The sequence below is a fragment of the Muntiacus reevesi genome, chromosome 1 (genome assembly GCF_963930625.1).
Source record: "Muntiacus reevesi chromosome 1, mMunRee1.1, whole genome shotgun sequence".
In the NCBI taxonomy this organism is placed as follows: Eukaryota; Metazoa; Chordata; class Mammalia; order Artiodactyla; family Cervidae; genus Muntiacus; species Muntiacus reevesi.
The window spans coordinates 74398875-74425948 of NC_089249.1; the positions used below are offsets into that span (position 1 = coordinate 74398875).

Below are 27074 nucleotides of genomic sequence, written 5' to 3' on the forward strand. Positions count from 1 at the left end.
GCAACTTAAATGTTAATTTATAGATGAACATTGAAATATATGCAATGGAATATTACTCAGCCATAAAAAACAAATATTATCATTTGCAGCAACATGGACCTATTTTGTTAAATAACATAAGGACAGAGAAAAACAAATACTTGATTTCACTTACATGAGGAAACTAAAAAGTAAAACAAACAAACAAAACAGAAAACAGAATCACATATACTGAACAAACTGGTAGTCGCCAAAGGTGAGGCAGGAGAATAGACATGCAAAATAGGTAAAGGGGATTAAGTTCTGTTCAGTTGCTCAGTCATATCCAACTCTTTGTGACCCCATGGACTGCAGCACACCAGGCTTCTCTGTTTATCACCAACTCCTCGAGCTTCCTCAGACTCATGTATATTAATAAAATAAATGTCACAGGAATATCATGTACACATAAAAATATAGTCAATACTATAACATGTTTGTGCAGTGATAGATGATAACTGGACTTATTTTGGTGGTTATTCCCTAAAGTATATTGAATCACTGTGTTGTACACCTGAAATGAATACAATTTTGTATGTTAATTATAACAACAACAATAACAAAAAGGAATTGAGAAACTATTGCCAGACACCTTGCCAGACAAACTATTGCCAAAGTAATATACAGGAGGATTTTCCCAAATGTAATGGCCAGCATTACATTTGAGAGGTATACAAATGAGCCTATTTTATTTCAACTTTTATATTTATTTTAATTGCATTAGGAAATTTGAGTATATCAAACCTTGTGATTAAATATTAACGTGAAGATTTAGCTAAAGTTGGCATGTACATTTTTTTTTTTAATTTTTTTAATTTTTTTCTATTTAAATATTATTTTATTAGTTGGAGGCCAATCACTTTACAACATTTCAGTGGGTTTTGTCATACATTGACATGAATCAGCCATATAGTTACATGTATTCCCCATCCCGATCCCCCCTCCCACCTCCCTCCCCACCAATTTGAGCAAAAATGCTGGATGAGTAAAAATATTATTAAATTAAATTAAAATACTTATAAAATATAAGATGACAAGATATATAAGTTATTATTTACAGATATGAAGAATGGGGTTCAGATAGGGTACATTACTTGCCCACAGGCGCAGCTTTCAGGGCAAGACAACAAATTATATTTTCAAACATTCAGTTCTATATTGTTTGAAATAGAAATCTGTGAGTCTCTTCCTTTACAGGAATCTGAGTGCATAGTTTATTGAGTGATAATTTTTAATATTCAGATTGAAATTATATAGATTCCTTCATGATAACTCACTCCATCCTTTTATGAATAAAAAGAACATTTGATTAAATGACTGGACAGATTTGGTTAAGAACATAGTTTCTAATAGAAGTAAGCTAAATTATTGCCATGGAAATAAAATAGGAATTAGGTGTATTTCTGTGTTTGACTCTTATCTTGCTCCTAAAGAAAAAGTTTTCTTCAGCTCAGAGTAGTGTCAATGAAAAAATAGAGGAGAAAGTCAAAGTCCAATACACAGATGAAGAGTCCTAGACTGACATTCTGGTCATTGCAATGAAGCCTCCAAGTGAGCATGGGCCTCTACTATTGGCACTAGATTCATTCTGTGAAGTGTTGCCTGGAGGGTCTGGAAGCCTCTTGTAATCCTGCCTCTCTACCACATTTAAATAACTATGTTCAAGGGAGATCAAGAACAAGTGAGTCAAAGCCTTATAAAATGCGAGGAGAACCAGACTAAGAATAATTAAAGACCTGTGTTAATTTTAGCTGTTCTGCTTACTACTGTTTTGAAGTTCTTGAAGTGATTCAAAGGAGACAGGGTGAGACTGTGGAAATGAAGAAGGAATATGACTGAAAAACTCATAACCTACAAAATTGGTAGGATTTAGTAGCTGAGCCAATGTGTGGTGTAGAAAGAAAAAAAACAAAAAAAGAGTCATGAATCAGTTTCAAGTGCTTGACTGCCTGAGTGGATGAGATAAGCTGACATTCACCAAGACAGGACATGAAGGTGACTGAGCAATCTTGGCAGAAAAAGATGGAAGTATCGACAAGGAAGTTCATAATATAAACATCTCTTTGGTTCCAGGCATTATACGAAGAACAGTGTTGATGAGGTTGTGTTTAATGTAAAATCTGTGCCTTCAGGAAGCTCAAATTCATTGTACAGAGAGATAAAGAAAATGTGTTATGTTGACCTCTTTGTCTGCCTCCAACTCTCCTTGCTCTTTCTTGCTTCAGAGTTTTTGTATATGTTGTCCCTTAAATCTGAAAGAATCTACCCAAATAATCCATTTTACCTGGTGACTCCTACTTATCCTTCAAATTATAAGTTACCCATCAATTTCTCAGAGAAATCATCTTCACACCATTCAATCTGAATTAGATTTATTTTATTATCTACCCTGCCCCCCAACGTGTACAGTGTTTCTTTAAAAAGGACAGTTCAACCTGTGGTAAATTATTTTCCCCTGAATTTACCTCTTTAATGAGATTGTTTCAAACCAAAATACAGTTCTAGAGGGCAAATACTGCACATATTTATTTATTGTTGATTTCTACAAGCTAAAATAGTATCTGGTAATATTAAGCAATGAATAAACATTTGTTGAAATAATAAAAGGTATAATAAAAATAGATCTTGATGACTGTAAGAACACAAGGCAGAGTCTACTATCCAGGGAAGATTGAAATAAGGAAGCAAGGAAGGCTTTAGAGAGAAAGCGAGAGAGCAGCTCAGACTATCTTGAAATAAGCAATTTACATAGAGTAGAGGAGCTATTCCACAGAACGGAGGGAGCCCATGAGGAAACAGAGCAGAATACAGAATGACACTTAGAGGACAATCAAATAGGGCCCAACTAGACACGTGTGAGAAATGGATAGTAATCATGTTAGAAGCAAAAATGTCAGAGAGATTGGCAGAGACTAGGTGATAAATTCTTGCTAACAAAGGATTCTTGGCTTTATCTTGTAGGGCAAGGGAAGTCATTGAGGATATTTTCATGGATTTTCTGGTCATTAGGGCCTTCTAGATCTTTATAGTATTAACATTGACTCAACCCTTTTTTCTTAGATTACCTGAGATATGCAATTATGCGATCTTAGTAGGTTCCTGGAAGAGAAGCAATAGATATGATGTGCAGGGAATGAATGTGGCAGAAAGATAGGAAGGATATGCATACACATAGGAAGGAGACTCCATAGTGAGGTTTCAAACTCAAACAAAGGAAGACCAAAACAATCTCACGGAAAAGCAAAGACATTTCAATATGTAGGTTGAGGTGGGTGGATCAGGAACTGAAAAGGATTACTAGGGTTTTCTCAAGCACGGACAGTACCAAAATTGCCTTAGTTTCTTCATGAAAGGCAGAACTGAGAGTAGGGGGGCGAGAGAGTAGTAAGATTATCTTCTACTGTTCCAAGGAACTGGACAGTGTCATTATAAAAAATAAAATAAAACTGCCAATTTTTAATTATTTTATCAGCAAAATTATTTGGGAATAATGGAGAATTGCCATTTGAGACAAGCCTGCTTTAGCAAAAGCCATAGGCAAGTTCAACAGGTAAAAAAATAAAAGTTAAAGGTTACTTTATAGAGAAAAGTGAGGGGATTGAAAAGAGTTGTTTTGAATGAAAGTCAGTTGAAGCAAAGTGAGAGTTTAGGACAGTGCAGAATTTCCCTTTGCCTGCATTGTTTCTGGGAGAGGAGAATTCTTCCTGTTGAGGTCTGTTATTGATGTCTTCCTGGTGAGGGTTGTAATGAAGTCAAGTTGCAGTGTGCAAGGTCTCTCTCTGGCCTTCTGACTCCCTTTCAAGTGAGAAATCCTTTATTTTGTTTCACAACAGCTTGGGTGTATATTTGCTCTTATCAGTTGATATAATTGTTTTTGAATAGTCAATTTTTTTCACAGTTGTGAAATACAATGAAATTTGTTCTAGAAATGAGTAATTGTTTCCCACATCAGTATAACCTTCTTAAAGTATCACTGATGGCAGAAAGTCAAAATATTTTAACGTTTTTGAGCCTCATTCTCTGAATAAGAAAAGATTCGCATGTTACAGTATGCTCTACACTTGAGAAAAATGTGAAAGCACACATCTTACTTGACACATAAAAGGTGTACAGTTAACTGAATAGCTAAAATTTGGCTCCTTAATTAATAGAATATGAAGTATGGATCATTGCTCTTTGAAGGGCTGATTTGAATTCCTTATTTCTCAGACTGTAAATCATTGGATTGAACAATGGTGTGAGGATGGTATAAGACACAGATATTAGGGTGTCTTGACTTGAAGAGTAATTGGATTTGGGCCTTAAGTAGATGAAACAGGCACAACCATAATGAACAGTTACCACAATGAGATGGGAGGCACAGGTAGAAAAGGCCTTGTATCTTCCAACAGAGGATGGGATTTTTAGAATGGCAGAAATGATGAGGACATAGGAGACCAGGATAAGTAACAGTGGAATAACCAAGACAAACACACCAAGCACAAATATCACCAACTGATTGAGATAAGAGTGGTGAGATGCCAGCTTGAGGACTGGAGAAACGTCACAGAAGAAGTGATGGAGCTGGTTGGAGGAGTGGAATGGCAGGTGAAATATCATGGAGGTGGTGACCAATGAGATTATGAAGCCACAGGCACAGGCAGCAGCCACAAGTCCCACACACACCCCGAAACCCATGAGCACTGTGTAGTGCAGAGGGTCACAGATGGCCACGTAGCGATCATAACCCATGGCTGCCAGCAGGAAGGAGTGAGAGCAAATGAGGAAGAGGAAGGAAAACATCTGGATGGCACAGCCCAGGAAGGAGATGGTCTTCTTCTGGGCTAGCAGGTCCACCAGCATCTTGGGTACAATGACGAAGGTGTAGCAAGTCTCAGAGCAGGAGAGGACACCAAGGAAGAAGTACATGGGGGTGTGGAGGGCTCTGTCCAGCACAATGGTGGAAACGATGATGGCATTGGTGCCCAGCATGAACAAGTACACAAGCAGGAAGACAGCAAAGAGCAGCCGCTGCAGCCCAGCCAGAGAGGAGAAGCCGAGGAAGACAAACTCCGTCACTAAGGTCTCATTGGCCCACTCCATGGTCACTGCTATACAGGAGAGCTAGAGCCAGAGCCACAGGCCAGGATCCAGGGATGGAGAAAGGCATAAGGAACTCAGCCCAAAGTCTGCAGGTGGTGGGCATCTCCAGATGTTTGATGGAGCTCATTCATTCCCTCCAAAATAGCCTGCCAAAATAAGAATTAAGGCTAAATATGGAACAGAATAACTGACAAATGAGTAGACTTTTGTCAAGGCTATGAATGCATTCTCTCCAGGGAAGGATTAAAGATTTGCCTAACAGTTTTCTCTTGTGTCTTACTTATGGATTATTGTGGTTTTCTTGCTCACCACAAGCCCAAGAAAGTCAGCCCTTCAAAAGTGAAAAATATGGTTAGCTTCAGCTATCTGAACTTGATCAGAATATGGAATAAAAAAATGAGCAGTGTTCAGAAACAGTATGTGAACTTCAGTTTATCAACCATAAAATGGGAAGGAAGAAGAATTAGATGATCTCTGAGCAAAAGTGTGGAGGGATCTGTACTTACTGACAACTTATTACATGCTAAAATATAATGGTAAAAATAGCATATACATTTTGATAACTATTAATTGCAATTTTATGTCAGCATCCAAAGCAGTAAGAAAATAGAAGAAAAGCCTTTAATGTTGCTTCTAACAAAAAGAAGAGACGAATTATAAACACGTCTGGAAATTCTGAAACTAGAGCAGTGAGCAAGGATGGAACAGAAAATAACGTTAGTTTAAACAAATATTCTTTTTTTTTTTTTTTCCAGAGAAAGAATAGTCATCAGGGTGGTTAAAAAAAGAGAAAAATCAAGACATTGACTTTGTGGCATTTTGTACCACACTTCGTTTTTCCATCCTATTAATAGGTGCCTCAGAGAAAGAGAAATAGAGTTTTGCAAAATGGCCATGAAGTTGTCACAGAGAGTGAGAAAGAAAGGTATAATTGGGCAGCTTTCTGGGTTCCAACCCCTGACATAAATCATAGGCTTTATTTATTTTGTATCTTGCTATGTCAATAATATTCCTTTTGAATAATCTGAGTACTAAACATAGTTTGCAAACTGCTAGAAAAAATTATTTCTAAAGTCATTCTATATTAGATAATTTCTTCATGGGTGTGTTTACCACTGACCAAGTCTAATAAGAAAGAAAGTATTCTCTGGATGCAAAATCATCTAGCATTTATTGACTGTATCCAGTCTTTGTGTATGTACTTTTAGTATATTTATATACTTATGCATCATTTTGTGCTGAAGAATTATTTGCATCTGCTCTCAGAAGTTTTTTTCAATATTTCTAGTCAATAGTAAATGTTAGCTTTCTAAACACTAGGTAAAATGATTAAAAATTTCTTAAACACCTATTACTAGAATTTGCAGAATATAATTTTGCTCTTTCTTAAATCACTAGAAACTGGTCTTAAAATTAGTAGGTATAACTATTGTTTCCCTGAAATTAGTATTAGGATATTCATATACACTAGTTTTAAAGTTCTTTAACACAAACAATTGGAATTTTCAGTGACTGCCACTTTAAAGCTAACTGTAAAGATATTTCTATTACATATAAATGCAAAGGGTGTATATACCAAATACCACTAGTGCCACCTGGGAAGATTATATCCTCAATATGTACACATATATATGTATAATAAGCATCTGTTTTCTATATAGAGAAAAGTAAACTGATGAAATAGTTTCTCTAGATAATACCTCCACCTGGACAAATGGACTTCCGTTCATTTCAAAACTTTGATGGAAATATAAATTTACGGTCATTGCTTATCCTTGTTTCATCAATTTCCCAAATTTTTCTGAATCTCCTTTCAACTAATTCACATGTAAACCCACTGTACCCTCACTTCACTGAGTATGAATTGTAGACTATAGAAGTTAGAATTACCTGATTCTTAATGAGTATCTATATTTCAGTTCCGTTCAGTCGCTCAGTCGATCTATATTTATCCAATACCATAAAACACAGCTGTTAGGATTATTTGTCCCTCAGACCCATGAAGGTAGCTGATTTCAGTTAGGTAGATTTTCCATACTATTATTAGCAATATAACCCCACAGTTTAAATGAGTTGTGTGATTGATGTATTTGTCCTTTTCATGGCATGGTGCATGCAGACCCAATGGCACGGTATATATGAGAAGACATCAAAGACCACTACAGTGTGTTATATCAGTACTAGGGATAGAAAACTATAAAGAGCAGAAGGATAAAAAGATCTTCCAGCCAAATACTTATAGGCTATAAAATTAAGTTAAAAGATCCCTCAGTTTGGAGTGAGAAGATCTATATTTTAGGTCTAACATTGTGTGACTTTGGGCAAAATTCTTAACTTGGATATCATTCTCCTTATTTTAAAATTAAAAGTGAAAGTGGAAGTCTTTCACTTGTGTCCAACTCTTTGCGACCCCATGGACTAGTCCATGGAATTCTTCAGGCCAGAATTCTGGAGTGGGTAGCCTTTTCCTTTCTCCAAGGGGTCTTCCCAACCCAGGACTCCCACACTGCAATCAGATTCTTTACCAGCTGAGCCAGAAGGGAAGCCCAAGAATACTGAAGTGGGTAGCCTATCCCTTCTTCAGTGGATCTTCCTGACTCAGGAATTGAACCACAGTCTCCTGCATTGCAGGCAGATTCTTTATCAACTGAGCTATCTAGGAAGCCCTTGAAAGAGACAGGGGAATAACTATAATAAACTGCCAGGATGCATGGAAATTATTTAAACAGAGGGTTCTACAGAATATCCTACAGAAAGAAATTTGACTTAGGGTAGCAGATGAGTATTGGCCTTTAATATCTTTTTCAACTCATGGACTCCAAGATTCTTTAGTTAGATGACCTTGAAAGTCCCCTTATAATATTCTAGAGCTTACAGATAGAATTCAGGTTATGATCCTTAGAGCTGACACTTTCCCACCTTACTTTCTGACTCCTTAGATACTCCTCAGGGATTTATGTAATTTAGATTTAAAAGTGACTCAATACTTGAGGTTACTGTGTACATTAAAAAAAAGAGCAAATTCACAAATTTTTCAGGTGCAAAATATTTTGAGACTTTCAAATATATATCTTATGGAAGGCACTAATTAACTGAGATAAATTGTCTAGTCAGCCTCAGATAATAAAGAAATTGAATTTTCATATTCTTAAGTACACATGAATATCCTGAATTTGACATTTTAAAATGGAGTTTAGGTAGAGTTTTCAATTATAGCTTAAAATATACAACCATGAGTAGACAGCAGAAAGAATATCAATTAAGTATTTGTTTCACTTAATCCATGAGTCAACCAACCTTTTAAAAAAATAAGAATGGAAAATCTACTGGGAGCATAAATGATCCAGTATAATAGTCTTGAAGAAAAACTCAGAGAACTATGCCCAGTCATTCTTAGTACCTGGAATTAAAAGCAGCTCCTGGTTCTCTTCCTTAACCCTGCCACTTATCAGAATTGCAGTGAGGTCCAGTGTCCATAACACTACCCTTGGCCAAGGTCTAGACCCCACAAAGCCCTTAGACTAACCAGATCAATATTCTCACTGCTCAGCAAGTACTTATTAATACATCTCCTTTCAACTCAGTTAGAAACAGCTGTTCAGTATCTGAAATCCCAGGAAAGTAGAATCTAAGTCCAAGATTAGAACCTGAGGAAATAGCAGAGGAGAGTGACTCTGCCTTGAGACAGAAGTTCTCTGCATCAAAAGTAGCATCAGCTATCCATCAGGAATCTATTTGTCCAGCCAAAGTCACAATCTTGAGAAGTTCTGATTCTTACAATTTTTAGAATCACATGGGATGTGATCATTAGAAGCATATGCTCTGATTATTGGCCTCCTGAGGCTTGATCTACTGCCCTGAAGACCTTGTCTTGGGGTTAATTAGAAGCCAACTTTATTTTGGAAAAATAATGTTGCCAATTTCTCAAAGGAACCCTTAGTTGAGAAACCTGGGGAGCAGGAGCCTTTAATGTTATGAGTTCACTTCTGCATTGAATATTCAGTACATCTGTGAGAGATTATGAAAAAGAAATCACTGCAACTTAGTCTGTAATGCAGCGTACCATGGACATCTTTTCATTGAATTTTAAGTTAGTATATTGACATATTTATCCATGGACTTTGACCTTTAGTGTGTATATGAATCAAAGGAGGCCTTATATACAAATTCATCTTATCAGGTTTATGTCCATAGAAATTCTAATCAGGAACATTGGGATGTTTTTCAAAAGCCTTAGTTTTAGCAAATACCTTAAATATCATTGAGAATATCATTAAATTGTTATCTTATCTTATCTATTGTTTTTACTGGAATGAATAAAGCTGTCTGTTTTATTAAAGCTAATCCATAAAGTCCACGTGTGCATGTTGAGTCACTCAGTCCTATTGGACTCTTTGGGACCCCATGGACTATAGTCCACGAGGGTCCTCTGTTCAGGGATTTCCCAGGTAAGAATACTAATGTGAGTAGCCAGTCTTTTCTCCAGGAGGTCTTCCTGACCCAGGGATTGAACCCACGTCTCTTACGTCTCCTGCATTAAGTTCTTTACAGCTAGTGCCACCTGGGAAGCCCCATAAAGTCCATATATTCTATAAAATCAAAACCAAATGGAGAACAACTTTGAATATTCCTTAATCAAAACCAGTTTAGTTATGCAAAGCTTAATTTAGCATATTTTTGCAAGGCTAACTTGACCTGGGTCATTTCTTATTTATGTCTCTTGAATTCATAATCAAAACCTAAACTGTTTCCCGAAGTTGATATGACCACTGATTAATTTCCTATCATTTAAGAAAAATTTAATATTTTAACAGACCACTTTGAATAATAAAAAATACTGCCTTCTCACTTAATAAGCTGCTTTATGACAATATTACCCTGAGCCTTTTTTTTTTTTTTTTTGCTGGTTTGAGTATTTCTGGTTAACAATCTTTGTGTTGTGTGCACAATAAACTTTTACTAATTACTGCTTCAGTGTTTCATTGGTTTTACTTCCATTATTTATGGGAACAATATAAATCACTGTATAAATTGAGAAGGCAAACTAAAAGTCAAATTTCTAAAGTTTACATGAAAAACTAACCTAATTTTTAAAAGGAAAAGTAATATAAGGGCTTACTCTTCCCAGTAGTAAGATGCCTTAGCAATAAAAAGAGCACACTACTGCAACAGAAAGAGATGAATAGTATAAATAGATGGATAGGAGGGCTCAGAAATCAATCTAATGTATTTGGGAACCTTGTTGTTGACAAAAGTGAACTAATAAGTCAGTGAAAAAGAAAACTATGGTTATTTATAAATGATACTAGGAACCTTGCGGCAGGCATGGCAACCCACTCCAGTATTCTTGCCTGTGGACAGATGAGGCTGGACAGATGAGGCTGTGGACATCTCCCCATGGACAAATGAGGCTGGAGGGCTACAGTCCATAGCGTTGCACAGATTTGGACATAACTGAAGCAACTTAGCTAGCACACATGGGGAACCTTACTTCCTCTGTGTACCATATCTCAGAAGGAAGTGTCCTGATGGAACAATGTAATACCTCACTGCAGATTTAGTTATAGCACCAAATATGTGACAAAATGTGATGGAATCCCATATATTTAATTAAAGTAGCATGTATTCTTAACTAGCAAAGAAAAACTGTGCCTAGCCGCCAATTATGATATATGTCTGGGCATCAATGTGAGAGGAAAGGACATAATTCCTTCCATTACTGGAACACAGGAGATCAAATCAATCAATTCTAAAGGAAGTCAACCCTGAGTATTCATTGAAATGACTGATGATGAATCTGAAGCTCCAATACTATGGCAACCTGATGGGAAGAGCAGACTCTTTGGGAAAGACCTTGATTCTGGGAAAGACTGAAGACAAAAAGAGAAGGGAACAGCAAGAGGATGAGATGGTTAGACAGCAACACCGACTCAATGAACATGAATTTAGCAAACCTGATCTTTGTAGTTTAGAAGTGTTATTTCCAAAAAGGAGGCTATTATTGTTGTTGCTATTCAGTCACTGTCCTGTCCAATTCTTAGCAACTTCATGAACTTGCTTGTCAAACTCCTCTGTCCTTCATTTTCTCTGGAGTTTGCTTACTCCTTGGAAGAAAAGTTATGACCAACCTAGACAGCATATTAAAAAGCAGAGATATTACTTTGCCAGTAATGGTACATCTAGTCAAGGCTATGGTTTTTCCAGTAGTCATGTATGGATGTGAGAGTTGGACTATAAAGAAAGCTGAGCGCTGAAGAATTGATGCTTTTGAACTGTGGTGTTGTAGAAGACTCTTGAGAGTCCCTTGGACTGCAAGAAGATCCAACCAGTCCATCCTAAAGGGGATCAGTCCTGGGTGTTCATTGGAAGGACTGATGTTGAAGCTGAAACTCCAATACTTTGGCCACCTGATGCAAAGAACTGACTCACTTGAAAAGATCCTGATGCTGGGAAAGATTGAGGGCAGGAGGAGAAGGGGACGACAGAGGATGAGATGGTCGGATGTCATCACCGACTCCATGGACATGAGCTTAAGTAAACTCTGGGAGTTGGTGATGGACAGGGAAGCCTGGGGTGCTGCAGTTCATGGGGTTGCAAAGAGTTGGACACGACTGTGTAACTGAACTGAACTGAAAGCAGAAGTAGATGCTTTTCTGGAATGCTTGCTTTTTCAATGATCCAGGAGATGTTGGCAATTTGATCTTTGGTTCCTCTGCCATTTCTAAACCCAGCTTGAACATCTGGAAGTTCACAGTTCACATACTCTTGAAGACTGGCTTGGAGAATTTTGAGCATTACTTTGCTTGCATGAGAGATGGATACAATTGTGCAGTAGTTTGAACGTTCTTTGTTTCATATTATGTCCAGTTTAAAATGAGGTGCTCAGTCATGCACCTATGATTACCTTATTATGACAAAGAAAGTAAGAATCTATAACATAGAAAAGCCAGTCTCTTCAATAAGTAGTGTTGGAACTGAACAGCCACATGCAAAAGAATGAAATTAAAACACTCCCTAGTGCTCGCTTCGACATCACATATACTAAAATTGGAACGATACAGAGAAGATTAGCATGGCCCCTGCGCAAGGATGACATGCAAATTTGTGAAGCATTCCATATTTTTGACCAGGTGGTTTTTATCCCAGGAATGCAAGGATTATTTAATATCCATAAATCAATCAATGTAATACACCACATTAACAAATTGAAAAATAAAAACCATATGATTATCTCAATAGATGCAGAGAAAGACTTTGACAAAATTCAACACTCATTTATGATTAAAACTCTCCAGAAAGCAGGAATAGAAGGAACATACCTCAACATAATCAAAGCTATATATGACAAACCCACAGCAAGCATTACCCTCAATGGTGAGAAATTGAAAGCATTCCCCCTAAAATCAGGAACAAGACAAGGGTACCCACTCTCATCACTACTATTCAACATAGTGTTGGAAGTTTTGACCACAGCAATTAGAGCAAAAAAAGAAGTAAAAGGAATCCAGATAGGAAAAGAAGAAGTGAAACTCTCGCTGTTTGCAGATGACATGATCCTCTACATAGAAAACCCTAAAGACTCTACCAGAAAATTACTAGAGCTAATCAATGAATATAGTAAAGTTGCAAGATATAAAATTAACACACAGAAATCCCTTGCATTTCTATACACTAGCAATGACAAAACAAAAGAGAAATTAAGGAAACAATACCATTCACCATTGCAACAAAAAGAATAAAATACTTAGGAGTATATCTACCTAAAGAAACAAAAGACCTATACATAGAAAACTATAAAACATTGATGAAAGAAATCAAAGAGGACACAAACAGATGGAGAAACATACCGTGTTCATGGATTGGAAGAATCAATATTGTCAAAATGACTATGCTACCCAAAGCAATCTATAGATTCAATGCAATCCCTATCAAGCTACCAATGGTATTCTTCACAGAACTAGAACAAATAATTTCACAATTTGTATGGAAATACAAAAAACCTCGAATAGACAAAGTAACCTTGAGAAAGAAGAATGGAACTGGAGGAATAAACCTGTCTGACTTCAGGCTATACTACAAAGCCACAGTCATCAAGATAGTATGGTACTGGCACAAAGACAGAAATATAGATCAATGGAACAGAATAGAAAGCCCAGAGATAAATCCATGAACCTTTGGATACCTTATCTTTGACAAAGGAGGCAAGGATATACAATGGAAAAAAGACAACCTCTTTAACAAGTGGTGCTGGGAAAACTGGTCAACCACTTGTAAAAAGAATGAAACTAGAACACTTTCTAACACCATACACAAAAATAAACTCAAAATGGATAAAGATCTAAATGTAAGACCAGAAACTATAAAACTCCTAGAGGAGAACATAGGCAAAACACTCTCCGACATAAAACACAGCAGGATCCCCTATGACCCACCTCCCAGAATATTGGAAATAAAAGCAAAAATAAATGGCACCTAATGAAACTTAAAATCTTTTGCACAACAAAGGAAACTCTAAGTAAGGTGAAAAGACAGTCCTCAGAATGGGAGAAAATAATAGCAAATGAAGCAACAGACAAAGGACTAATCTCAAAAATATACAAGCAACACCTGCAGCTCAATTCCAGAAAAATAAATGACCCAATCAAAAAATGGGCCAAAGAAATAAACAGACATTTCTCCAAAGAAGATATGCAGATGGCTAACAAACACATGAAAAGATGCTCAACATCACTCATCATCAGAGAAATGCAAATCAAAACCACAATGAGGTACCATTACACACCAGTCAGGATGGCTGCTATCCAAAAGTCTACAAGCAACAAATGCTGGAGAGGGTGTGGAAAAAAGGGAACCCTCTTACACTGTTGGTGGGAATGCAAACTAGTACAGCCGCTATGGAGAACAGTGTGGAGATTTCTTAAAAAACTGGAAATAGAACTACCATATGACCCAGCAATACCACTTCTGGGCATACACACTGAAGAAACTAGATCTGAAAGAGACACTTGCACTCCAATGTTCATTGCAGCACCTTTTATAATAGCCAGGACATGGAAGCAATCTAGATGCCCATCAGCAGACGAATGGATAAGGAAGCTGTGGTACATATACACAATGGAATATTACTCAGCCATTAAATAGAATTCATTTGAATCAGTTCTAATGAGATGGATGAAACTGGAGCCTATTATACAGAGTGAAGTAAGCCAGAAAGATAAAGAACATTTCAGCATACTAACACATATATATGGAATTTAGAAATGGTAATGATAACCCTATGTGCAAAACAGAAAAAGAGACACAGATGTACAGAACAAACTTTTGGACTCTGTGGGAGAAGGCGAGGGTGGGATGTTTCGAGAGAACAGCATCAAAACATGTATATTATTTATAGTGAAACAGATCACCAGCCCAGGTTGGATGCATGAGACAAGTGCTCAGGCTGGTGCACTGGGAAGACTCAGAGGGATTGGGTAGAGAAGGAGGTGGGAGGGGGGATCGGGATGGGGAATACGTGTAAATCCATGGCTGATTCATGTCAGTGTATGACAAAACCCACTACAGTATTGTAAAGTAATTAACCTCCAACTAATAAAAATAAGTGAAAATAAATAAATAAATAAATAAATAAAACACTCCCTAACACCACATATAAAAATAAAATCAAAATGTGCGTATATACAGGATCTAGAAAAATGGTACTGAAGAATATATTTACAGGGCAACAGTGAAGAAACAGACATAGAGAATAGACTTGTGGACATGGGGAGAGGGCCGGAGAGGGTCAGATGTATATCTTTGCGTACATGGAAAGAGTAACATGGAAACTTACATTACCATATGCTAAACAGATAGTCCACGGGAATTTGCTGTATTGCTCAGGAAACTCAAGCAGGGGCTCTGCTTGACATCGTGAGAAAGTATTTGTAAATGAAGAGAAATATTTGCAAATGGATATTTGTAAGTGAAGTAACTGGCAAGGAATTAATCTCCAAAATATACCAACTGCCCATGCAGCTCAATGTAAAAAAAAAAAAAAAAAAAAAAATCAAGCAAACCAGTAAAAAATGAGCAGAATACCTAAATAGACATTTCTCCAAATAAGACCTACAGATGACCAACAAACACATGAAAAGGCTTTCATCATCACTGATTACTAGAGGAATACAAATCAAAGCTGCAAAGATTAGAGGAATGCAAATCAAAGCCTCACACCAGTCAGAATGGCCATCATCAAAAAATCTATAAAACAATAAATATAGGAGAGAGTGTGGAGAAAAGGCAACCTCCTACAATTTTGGTGGGAATTTCAATTCTTTGGCGCTCAGCTTTCTTCAGAGTCCAACTCTCACATCCATACATGACTACTGGAAAAACCATGGCCTTGACTAGACAGATCACTCTTGGCAAAGTAATGTCTCTGCTTTTTAATATGCTGTCTAAGTTGGTCATAACTTTCCTTCCAAGGAGTAAGCGTCTTTTAATTTCATGGCTGCAATCACCATCTGCAGTGATTTGGGAGCCCCCAAAAATAAAGTCTGACACTGTTTCCACTGTTTCCCCATCTATTTTCCATGAAGTGATGGGACCAGATGCCATGATCTTAGTTTTCTAAATGTTGAGCTTTCAGCCAACTTTTCACTCTCCTCTTTCACTTTCATCAAGAGGCTCTTTAGTTCCTCTTCACTTTCTGCCATAAGGGTGGTGTCATCTGAATATCTGAAGTTATTGATATTTCTCCCAGCAATCTTGATTCCAGCTTGTGCTTCTTCCAACCCTGCATTTCTCATGATGTACTCTGCATATAAGTTAAATAAGCAGGATGACAATATACAATCTTGACGTACTCCTTTTCCTATTTGGAACCAGTCTGTTGCTCTATGCCCAGTTCTAACTGTTGCTTCCTGGTCTGCATATAGGTTTCTCAAGAGGCAGCTCAATATATTAATATGTGCAAAATAGATGACTAGTGAGAACCTACTGAATAGCACAGGGAACTCTATTCAATCCTCTGTGGTGACTTAAATGGGAAGGAAATCCGAAAACCAAGGGATATATGCATATGTATAGTTGATTCACTTTGTTGTACAGAAGAAACTAACACAACATTATAAAGTAACTATATTCCAATAAAAATTATAACAATAAATAAAATGAACTGCTCAGGCCTGAAGGTGATTTTGATATAGGAGTAAGACATAATGAGGGAAAAAATATTTTATTAGTAATTAAAAGATTTCAGGTGATTAAGTCACAACTTTTAAAAAGTTATAGATTTTCTCTGAATCTAAACTTTAAAATATAGAAAACCTGGATAATATATTTTTTTATTTTGCTTTTTTATTTTGCAGGGGTTTTGTTTGATCTAATGGATAACATAAAAGAAAGCATGTGTGAATGTAAGTGAAAGTGAAAGTGAAGTTGTGTCCAACTTTTTGTGACTCCATGGGCTGTAGCCTACCAGGCTTCTCCATCCATGGGATTTTCCAGGCAAGAAGCTGCACAGAATCTAAGACTCATATTAATCAAGACTTTGTGCATCTCTGCAAGGACATTTTATTTCTTTAATCCACCAAATATGTTGTTTCTCAATGCCTTTTTCACCACTCCTTTTTCACCACTCCTTATATATTACAGAAGACATGCTATATAAATATAGAGGAAATAATAACCACCCCGTCTTGCCTCAGGATGAGGAAGATGTCTACACAGCTTCCACACTAAATTTATTAAGAAGAACTCCCAGCTTTAAATCTGTCATTTGAGTGTATAAAGGACTTGGGTGTTCATCTCGTCCAACTTCTCACCTCTACAGAAATTGTTTCATCAGTATCTCCAAGATAAAACAGCTTTCCCTGGCAGGTATCACAAAAAGCACATTCCAGCTGTTTTTTACTATCATTATTATTGAATTAGTCAAAAAGTTTATTCAGTTTTAAGTAAAAATTAAAAACGCATTCTTCGTTTTCACCAAGAACTGTAGTGAACAACATACCCATTTACGAATGAACTTTTTGGCCAACCCAATATCTCGCCTCATTTTAGTTGGTACTTGCCTCTCTGATTTTCTGTTCCTGTGTCATGCAGTTGTTCTGATCTTGGCTCACAGGTGTTTGAGACAATTATGATTAATAATCTGATCCTTTCCCTTCACTCCTGTAACTTGAATTTCGGACATTTCAGCTTTTTGTGTGTAGTGTTTTACTTATCAGTATTCTTTTTAAAACTTAATAATACTGGAGCTCATATTTCATGTATGACCTCAATTTTCAGGGTAAAAGGTAACCATATTCTTTCTTGTTAATTTTATTTAGATTTTCAAATCAAAGTATATAAAATCTTCAATAAGGCTCTCACAGTTTTGAATTACTACCTCTATTCTTATTTCTGTCTCCCATTTTTTAGTTTTTGGATTAAGTCTTTGCATGTTATTTTATTATTACTAGTAGCATAATTGCCATTTTACTGACTACATTTCTCTCTAAGTACAATATTGGCTATCTCCATTTTTTGCTCTCTTGTTTTTGTTTTGAGTTTGTTTGTTTGTTTGTTTCATTTTTTCCTAATGAGCTTGCAAATGTCATTTATTATTTTTTAGGAATGGAATATTTATTTATTATAGACACTTCCTTGTTGATATTTAAATAACTTCTTTAATTTGTATAGCTTTCATGTTAGTGAGAGAATGTGATTGATGTAAGTTCTATTATTAGAATTTATTTAATTTTTATTATTGGTGTCTTCCAAATTACTCCTGGTGAAGTATTTGCATTTATGCATTTTAGTATGCATATCATTTTAATTCTACTAATGTATCTATTTTAGTGAGCAGTATCATTATTTGTTTTATATTTGTGACCTGTAATGATTCAGTAGTGCGGAATTCAAATACTTCACTATATATATTACAAATAAGCATTTCATTATATTTCTAGAAATATTGACTCAATTTTCTTATGGAATCTGTTTTTGTATCCTAAATAAATCTTTTGGGATTCCATATATATCCTATGCACCAAAACAGTAGCAGAGATATAAAAATAAAAGCATTCATCAAGAAGGTTAAAAGTAAAGGATAGCATATAGTAGATATCAACAAAAGTATAGATATCATTGTCTTCAAAGTCATTATGCTAAGTTAAAGTAGCCAAGTGCATAAGGTTACACTATAAATTTCATTTATATGAATTTTCCAGAATAGGAAACTCTATACAGGCATAAAGCAGATTAGACCATAGGCTAGGGACAGAACATAATTTGATTGGAAACAGATAAGAAATGTCTTCTGGCAGTGATTAAAAATGCCCTAAAACTGGACTGTGGTGGTAATTAGACAATTCTTCAACTTTAACAATCAAAATGCATGAATATTTAATATATTAAGCTATTTTTTAATTATTATAGAGAAAATTCATAGAAATCATGCTGATTTTTTTTTCTATATGTGTCTATTTTAATAACTAACTAGAGGACTTGGGGGCAAGAGGATCCATTTAGTATTCATTATTTTAGTCCTTCTCTAGGATCTTTCAGTGTTTCTGAAACACATTAGATCTTTTTTATTTTGGTAAAAATAATTATTAACTATTTCCACTTCCAATCTGATGACTTAGAGTTTGCCATACTAGTAATGCCTTATTCTGTATTCAGCTCTCACTTTTTATACAGCCATGTTGTTCAGCCACCAAGTTGTGGTCAAGTCTTTGCAACCTCATGGACTGTAGCGCTCCAGGCTTCCTTTCACTGTTTCCCAGAGTTTGCTCAAACTCATGTCCATTGAGTGTGTGATGCCATCCAACCATAAATATATACCAAAAAAAGAAGATTATTTACCAAAGTGGAGAAGTGGAAGATAGGTTCTACCAAATTCAGCACAGATGGATTGTGTTAGATGGCAAATTATACCTATTTATTTCACTTGTTTCCCTCTTTGGACAGCTACGATATAGACATGCAAGAAAGATAAGAAAACTAACTTATCAATGGCTTCAAACTGATGAGACCATGGCTCATTATCTTATCTGTACATACAGAGTAACTACTTTCTGAAGTGACCAAAATTGTCCCTACGACTTTTCTTTTTCACACCCACTACCTATTATAATCTCTGTTTATAAATTCATGTGGGATTCCCCAAACCTAGAACAAAACATGGTAGAGTAATTAAATTCTATGGTAGAATAATTAAATTCTGATAACTAAACTGCATTTAGAAAAAGCATTGCATACACATCATGGGAGAATGAAAATCAGTATAAATTGGGGTCAGGAACTTGCAATAGTGTGTTTATGGGTTTTTTGTTTTTGTTTTTGTTTTCCTGTAGTAAAGAACCAAAACAAAACAAAACAACAAAACCCACACATTACTTTCCATTTTCTAGCAAAAATAAATAAAAACTTAACAAAGAGGGAAATAAATGCATTTTAGCCATGTAAAAGTCCATTATGTAAAATTATCATAGATCACATTTATTATATTTACTGCATAACTAAACCTCCCCTAAAGTTTTAATAGGCAGAAAAAAAAGAACCTTTTAAATTCCTTTTCTTTTATTCAATGTGATAACAAGCATTTGTCTCTGAGAAATATATCTTTGATATTATATATGCATATGTATAGTTGATTATACCTCAGCTTAATTAAGGCCATATAAGACAAACCCACAGCAATTATTCTCAACAACAAAACACTGAAAGCATATCCTCTAAGATTGGAACAAGACAAGTGTGCTCATTCTTGCCATTATTATTATTCAACAAAGTTTTGGAAGTCCCAGCCACAGAAATCAGAGAAGAAAATAAATAAAGGAATCCAGATTGGAAAGGAAGAAGTAAAATTCTCATTGTTTCAGATGGCACAACACTATACATAGAAAACCCTAAAGATGGCACCAGAAAATTGTTAGAGCTAATCAGTGAATGAAACTAAGCCATGCGGTGTGGGGCCACCCAAGATGGACGGGTCATGGTGGAGAGGTCTGACAGAATGTGGTCCAGTGGAGAAGGGAATGGCAAATAACTTCAGTATTCTTGCCTTGAGAACCCCATGATCAGTATGAAAAGGCAAAAAGGTAGGACACTGAAAAATGAACTCCCCAGGTCGGTAGGTGCCCAATATGCTACTGGAGATCAGTGGAGAAATAACTCCAGAAAGAATGAAGGGATGGAGCCAAAGCAAAAACAACACCCAGTTGTGGATGTGACTGGTGATAGACGCAAGGTACAATGTTGTAAAGAGCAAATATTGCTTAGGATCTGTTCTGCCCATAGTCTGAGTCCCCGGTCGGGAAAGAAGACTCCTCGAAACAATGCAACTTGCAATAGGGGAATTTATTACTGACTTGAGCCAGGGCCTCCCGCCCTCACCAAGTGTGTGAGGACGAAAGGCCCCGAGCCCCAGTTCTCTTGGGTATTTATTAGGTCAAAAAAAGCAGCAGATAGTTGGCGCAAGCGGATTGGTTACATAGTTGCAAGGTAATTTTTGTTGGCCCAACATGGGGCTTTCAGCTTTCCCCTGATAGATTCCCTTTTTTCTTGCTAGGCATATGTTTATTGGCTAGCTCCAGGAGGCTTGAAAATTATGTTACCCCGGGAAACCAGGCCTACTCCTAATCTAGGCTGCCTGTCATGGCGTTAGCCGTGACAGACTCACAGAACCTGGAATGTTAGGTCCACAAATCAAAGCAAATTGGAAGTAGTCAAACAGGAGATGGCAAGAGTGAAAGTTGACATTCTAGGAATCAGCCAACTAAGATGGACTGGAATGGGTGAATGTAACTCAGATGACCATTATATCTACTACTATGGGCAGGAATCCCTTAGAAGAAATGGAGTAGCCATCATAATCAACAAAAGAGTCCAAAATGCAGTACTTGGATGCAATCTCAAAAACGACAGAATGAACGCGGTTCATTTCCAAGGCAAACCATTCAATATCATGGTAATCCAAGTCTATGCCCTGAACTGTAATGCTAAAGAAGCCAAAGTTGAACGGTTTTATGAAGACCTACAAGACCTTTTAGAACTAACATTCAAAAAATATGTCCTTTTCATTATAGGGGACTGGAATGCAAAAGTAGAAAGTCAAGAAACACCTGGAGTAACAGGCAAATTTGGCCTTGGAGTACAGAATGAAGCAGGGCAAAGGCTAATAGAGTTTTGCCAAGAGAACGTACTGCTCATAGCAAACACCCTCTTCCAACAACACAAGAGAAGACTCTACACGTGGACCTCACCAGATGGTCAACACCGAAATCAGATTGATTATATTCTTTGCAGCCAAAGCTAGAGAAGCTCTATACAGTCAGCAAAAACAAGGCCAGCTGACTGTAGCTCAGATTATGAACTCCTAATTGCCAAATTCAGACTGAAATTGAAGAAAGTGAGGAAAAGCACTAGAACATTCAGGTAGGACCTAAATCAAATCCCTTATGATTATACAGTAGAAGTGAGAAATAGATTTAAAGGACTAGATCTGATAAACAGAGTGCCTGATGAACTATGGATGGAGGTTCATGACACTGTACAGGAGACAGGGATCAAGATCATCCCCAAGAAAAAGAAATGCAAAAAAGCAAAATGGCTGTCTGAGGAGGCCTTACAAATAGCTATGGAAAGAAGAGAAGTGAAAACCAAAGGAGAAAAGGAAAGATATGCCCATTTGAATGCAGAGTTCCAAAGAATAACAAGGAGAAATAAGAAAGTCTTCCTCAGCAATCAATGCAAAGATATAGAGGAAAACAATAGAATGGGAAAGACTAGAGATCTCTTCTAGAAAATTAGAGATACCAAGGGAACATTTCATGCAAAGATGGGCTCAATAAAGGATGGAAATGGTATGGACCTAAAAGAAACAGCAGATATTGAGACGAGGTTGCAAGAATACACAGAAGAACTGTACAAAAAAGACCTTCACGACCCAGATAATCACGATGGTGTGATCACTCACCTAGAGCCAGACATCCTGGAATGTGAAGTCAGGTGGGCCTTAGGAAGCATCACTATGAATAAAGCTAGTGGAGGTGATGAAATTCCAGTTGAACTATTTCAAATCCTAAAAGATGATGCTGTGAAAGTGCTGCACTCAATATGCCAGCAAATTTGGAAAACTCAGCAGTGGCCACAGGACTGGAAAATGTCAGTTTTCACTCCAATCCCAAAGAAATACAATGCCAAAAAAATGCTCAAACTACTGCACAATTTCACTTATCTCACATGCTAGTAAAGTGATCCTCAAAATTCCCCAAGCCAGGATTCAGCAATACATGAACTGTGAACTTCCAGATGTTCAAGCTGGTTTTAGAAAAGGCACAGGAACCAGAGATCAAATTGCCAACATTGGTGAGATGGTCGAAAAAGCAAGAGAGTTCCAGAAAAAAACATCTATTTTTGCTTTATTGATTATGCCAAAGCCTTTGACTGTTTGGATCACAATAAACTGTGGAAAATTCTGAAAGAGATGGGAGTACCAGACCACCTGACCTGCCTCTTGAGAAACCTGTATGCAGACCAGAAAGCAACAGTTAGAACTGGACATGGAACAACAGACTGGTTCCAAATAGCAAAAGGAGTATGTCAAGGCTGTATATCAGCACCCTACTTATTTAACTTATATGCAGAGTACCTCATGATAAATGCTGGGCTGGAAGAAGCACAAGCTGGAATCAAGATTGCTGGGAGAAATATCAATAACCTCAGATATGCAGATGACACTACCCTTATGGCAGAAAGTGAAGAAGAACTAAAGAGCTTCTTGAGGAAAGTGAAAAAGAAGAATGAAAAAGTTGGCTTAAAACTCAACATTCAGAAAACTAAGATCATGGCATCCAGTCCGTTCACTTCATGGCAAAGAGATGGGGAAACAATGGAAACAGTGGCTGACTTTATTTTTCTAGGCTCCAAAATCACTGCAGATGTTGATTGCAGACATGAAATTAAAAGATGCTTACTCCTTGAAGGAAAGTTATGACCAACCTAGATAGCATATTAAAAAGCAGAGACATTACTTTGCCAACAATGGTCCGTAGTCAAGGCTATGGTTTTTCCAGTGGTCATGTATGGATGTGAGAATTGGACTGTGAAGAAAGTAGAGCACTAAAGAATTGATGCTTTTGAACTGTGGAGTTGGAGAAGACTCTTGAGAGTCCCTTGGACCACAAGGAGATCCAATCGGTCCATCCTAAAGGAGATCAGTCCTGGGTGTTCATTGGAAGGACTGATGCTGAAGCTGAAACTCCAATACTTTGGCCACCTCATGTGAAGAGTTGACTCATTGGAAAAGACTGATGCTGTGAGTGTCTGGGATCAGGAGGAGAAGGGGATAGAAGAGGAGAAGAGGATGAGATGGCTGTATGGCATCACCAACTCAATGGACATGAGTCTGAGTAAATTCCAGGAGTTGGTTATGGACAGGAAGGCCTGGCGTGCTGTGATTCATGGGGTGGCAAAGAGTCGGACATGACTAAGAGACTAAACTGAAATGAACTGATGTACGAAAAGAATATGAAAAAGAGAGAGAGAGAGAGCGTGTGTGTGTGTGCGTGTAGTTAGTCACTCAGTTGTGTCTGAATCTTTGAGACCCCATAAACTATATATAGCCTGCCAGACTCCTTTGTTCATGGGATTCTCTAGGAAAGAATACTAGAGTGGGTAGCCATTCCCTTCTCCGGGGATCTTCCTCCTGGAGGAGGGCACGGAAGCCCACTGTAATATTCTTGCCTGGAGAACCCCTAAGGAGAGAAGAGCCTGGCGGGCCTCAGTCCATGGGGCAGCAAAGAGTCAGACACAACTGAGTGACTAAGCACAGCACAGTGCATATATAAATACATATATATGAATCAATTTGGTATGCACTCAAAATTAACACTACTTGTAAATCAACTGTACTTCAATTTAAAAATGAGGTTTCTTCAGAATTCCCCAGCAGTCCAGTGGGTAGGACTCCATTCTCTCACTGCCGAGGGCCTTTGTTCAATCCCCAGTTGGGGAATTAAATCCTCCAACCTGTAGAGTGAAGTCAAAAAACATATCTTTTAAAGTGAGGTTTCCTTTATTCAATTTCACAATTTGAATGTATCTTTACTCACTTCTTTTTTGATGTATATGTTTTTGAGTAATCAAACTTTATAGCAGTGAAATATAATGAAATTTGTTCTTTAACTGAGTGACTCTTTCCCTCATCTGCGTAGACCTCTTAGAGTATCACTGATGGTAGAAAGCCAAAATATCTTAACTTCTCTGAGCCTCATTCTCCTAATATGCAAAATATTCCTATAGTAGTGTGTTCCACACTCAATTAAGAAACTGTGTGAAAGTGCACATATTATCTGTCACATGAAAGGCATACAATTAACTGAATAGTGAAAACTTGGCTCGTTGATTAACAAGACATGAAGTTTGGGCCATTGTTCTTTGAAGGGCTGATTTGAATTCCTTATTTCTCAGGCTGTAAATCATTGGGTTGAACAATGGTGTGAGGATGGTATAAGACACAGATATTAGGGTGTCTTGACTTGAAGAGTAATTGGATTTGGGCCTTAAGTAGATGAAAGAAGCACAACCATAATGAACAGTTATCACAATGAGATGGGAGGCACAGGTAGAGAAGGCCTTATATCTTCCAACAGAGGATGGGATTTTTAGAATAGCAGAGATGATGCGGATGTAGGAGACCAGGATAAGTAACAGGGGGATAACCAAGACAAACACACCAAGCACAAATATCACCAACTGACTGAGATAAGAGTGGTGAGATGCCAGCTTGAGGACTGGAGAGATGTCACAGAAGAAGTGATGGAGCTGATTGGAGGAGTGGAATGGCAGGTGAAATATCATGGAGGTGGTGACCAGTGAGACAGAGAAGCCACAGGCACAGGCAGCAGCCACAAGTCCCACACACACCCCGAAACCCATGAGCACTGTGTAGCGCAGAGGGTTACAGATGGCCACGTAGCGATCATAACCCATGGCTGCCAGCAGGAAGGAGTGAGAGCAAATGAGGAAGAGGAAGGAAAACATCTGGATGGCACAGCCCAGGAAGGAGATGGTCTTCTTCTGGGCTAGCAGGTCCACCAGCATCTTGGGTACAATGACGAAGGTGTAGCAAGTCTCAGAGCAGGAGAGGACACCAAGGAAGAAGTACATGGGGGTGTGGAGGGCTCTGTCCAGCACAATGGTGGAAACGATGATGGCATTGGTGCCCAGCATGAACAAGTACACAAGCAGGAAGACAGCAAAGAGCAGCCGCTGCAGCCCAGCCAGAGAGGAGAAGCCGAGGAAGACAAACTCCGTCACTAAGGTCTCATTGGCCCACTCCATGGTCACTGCTATACAGGAGAGCTAGAGCCAGAGCCACAGGCCAGGATCCAGGGATGGAGAAAGGCATGGGGAGCTCAGCACAAAGTCTTCAGGTGGCAGGCATCTCCAGATGTTTGATGGGACTCATTCATTCCCTCCAAAATAGTCTGCCAAAATAAGAATTAAGGTTGAATATGGAATAGAATAATTGACAATCTAGGAGCGGACTTTTCCCAAGACTATAAACATGTTATCTCTAAAAGAAAAGAATTGGAATTACCTGATTTTTTTTCCTTGTGTCTTAATTACAAATTATTGTGGGTTTTTGGGTTTTTTTTTGCTTTTTGTTTGTTTGTTTGTTTTTTGTTTGTGTGTTTGTTTGTTTTGCTCACTACAAGCCCAAGGAAGCCAACTCTCCAAAAGTGAAAAATATGGATGGTTGATTTCAGTTATCTGAACTTGATCAGACTATGGAATAAAGAATGAGTAGTGTTCAGACATCATGAGCCAAGGATGGAACAGATAACATTAGTTTAAGCAAATATTATTTTTCAGGAAAAGGAGTGTCACTAAGTTGGTTAAAAAAACAGAGAGACTCGTTACCTGTGGCATTTTGCAACTCTCTTCACTTTTCCTATTATGTACATGATTGTGCTAATTCACTTCAATTATGCCCAACTCTTTGAGACCCTATGGACGGTAGACCCCAGGCTTCTCTGTCCATGGGATTCTTCAGGCAAGAATACTTGAGTGGGTTGCCTTGCCCTTCTCCAGGGAATCCTCTCAACCCAGGGATCAAACCCATATCTCTCATATCTCCTGCACTGACAGGCGGGTTCCTTTACCACTAGTGCCACCTGGGAAGCCCATTATAGGTGCCTCAAAGAAACACAGAAAAATAGAATTTTGCAAAAATGGCCAAGGACTTGTTACAGAGTGTAAGAGAGAATGGGAAAATTGAGCAGTTTTCCAAATTTCAACCCCTGACATATATCATAGGCTATATCTTTTATATATTGATATGTCAAAAGATTGCTTTTGAATATTCTGTTACTAAACACAGTTTGCAAACTGCTAGAAAGAAATTCAAACTGCTAAAAAAAAATTCATTTTTAGGTCAGAAAGTTTTTTCCAGGTGTATTTCCTACTGACCAAGCCTAAGAAATAAGAAAGTATTCTCTGGATGCAAAATAACCTAGCATGTATTGGTTGTGTCTAATGCTTATTTATAAGCTTTTCAGTTTATTTGTATGCTTTTACATCACTTTTTATTGAAGAATTATTTGCATCTGCTACCACAATTTGTGTGTGTGTGTGTGTATGTGTGTGTGTGTGTGTGTTTTCCTAGTCAATACCAAAGACACTAAGTTAAATGATTGGAAATTTCTGAAGCTCATTGTATGTATTGTAAGAATCTGAAGGTAATAAGTTTTGTACTTTCTTAATTACTAGAAACTGGTCCTAAGCTTAGTAGGTATAATTATTCATTTATTTGAAGTTAGTATTAGAATACTCACGTACACTTGTCTTAAAGCTCTTTAACACAAATAATAGAAATTTTTTCATCCTGTAACCAAAAAAAAATTATTTCTGTTATATATAAGTATAAAGAATGCATATACTATGTTCATCCCCATTATATACATATATCCGTGTATACTAATTATATGATTTCTGTA

At 37.3% G+C, this 27074-nt stretch overlaps 2 protein-coding genes and 1 non-coding gene across 3 annotated transcripts; 1 reads left to right on the forward strand and 2 right to left on the reverse strand.

Moving 5' to 3' along the window:
• Positions 1-4158: 4158 nt before the first annotated feature.
• On the reverse strand, positions 4159-5100 carry LOC136161207 (olfactory receptor 10K1-like). Its single transcript, XM_065925864.1, has one exon. The coding sequence runs from the start codon at positions 5098-5100 to the stop codon at positions 4159-4161; it is 942 nt and encodes a 313-aa protein (XP_065781936.1).
• A 7017-nt stretch (positions 5101-12117) lies between these two features.
• On the forward strand, positions 12118-12224 carry LOC136156645 (U6 spliceosomal RNA). Its single transcript, XR_010661136.1, has one exon. It is a non-coding gene; the product is annotated as a U6 spliceosomal RNA (small nuclear RNA).
• Positions 12225-24447: 12223 nt separating this feature from the next.
• LOC136174210 (olfactory receptor 10K1-like) lies at positions 24448-25416 on the reverse strand. The gene has a single exon (XM_065944236.1). The coding sequence runs from the start codon at positions 25414-25416 to the stop codon at positions 24448-24450; it is 969 nt and encodes a 322-aa protein (XP_065800308.1).
• Positions 25417-27074: the final 1658 nt, after the last annotated feature.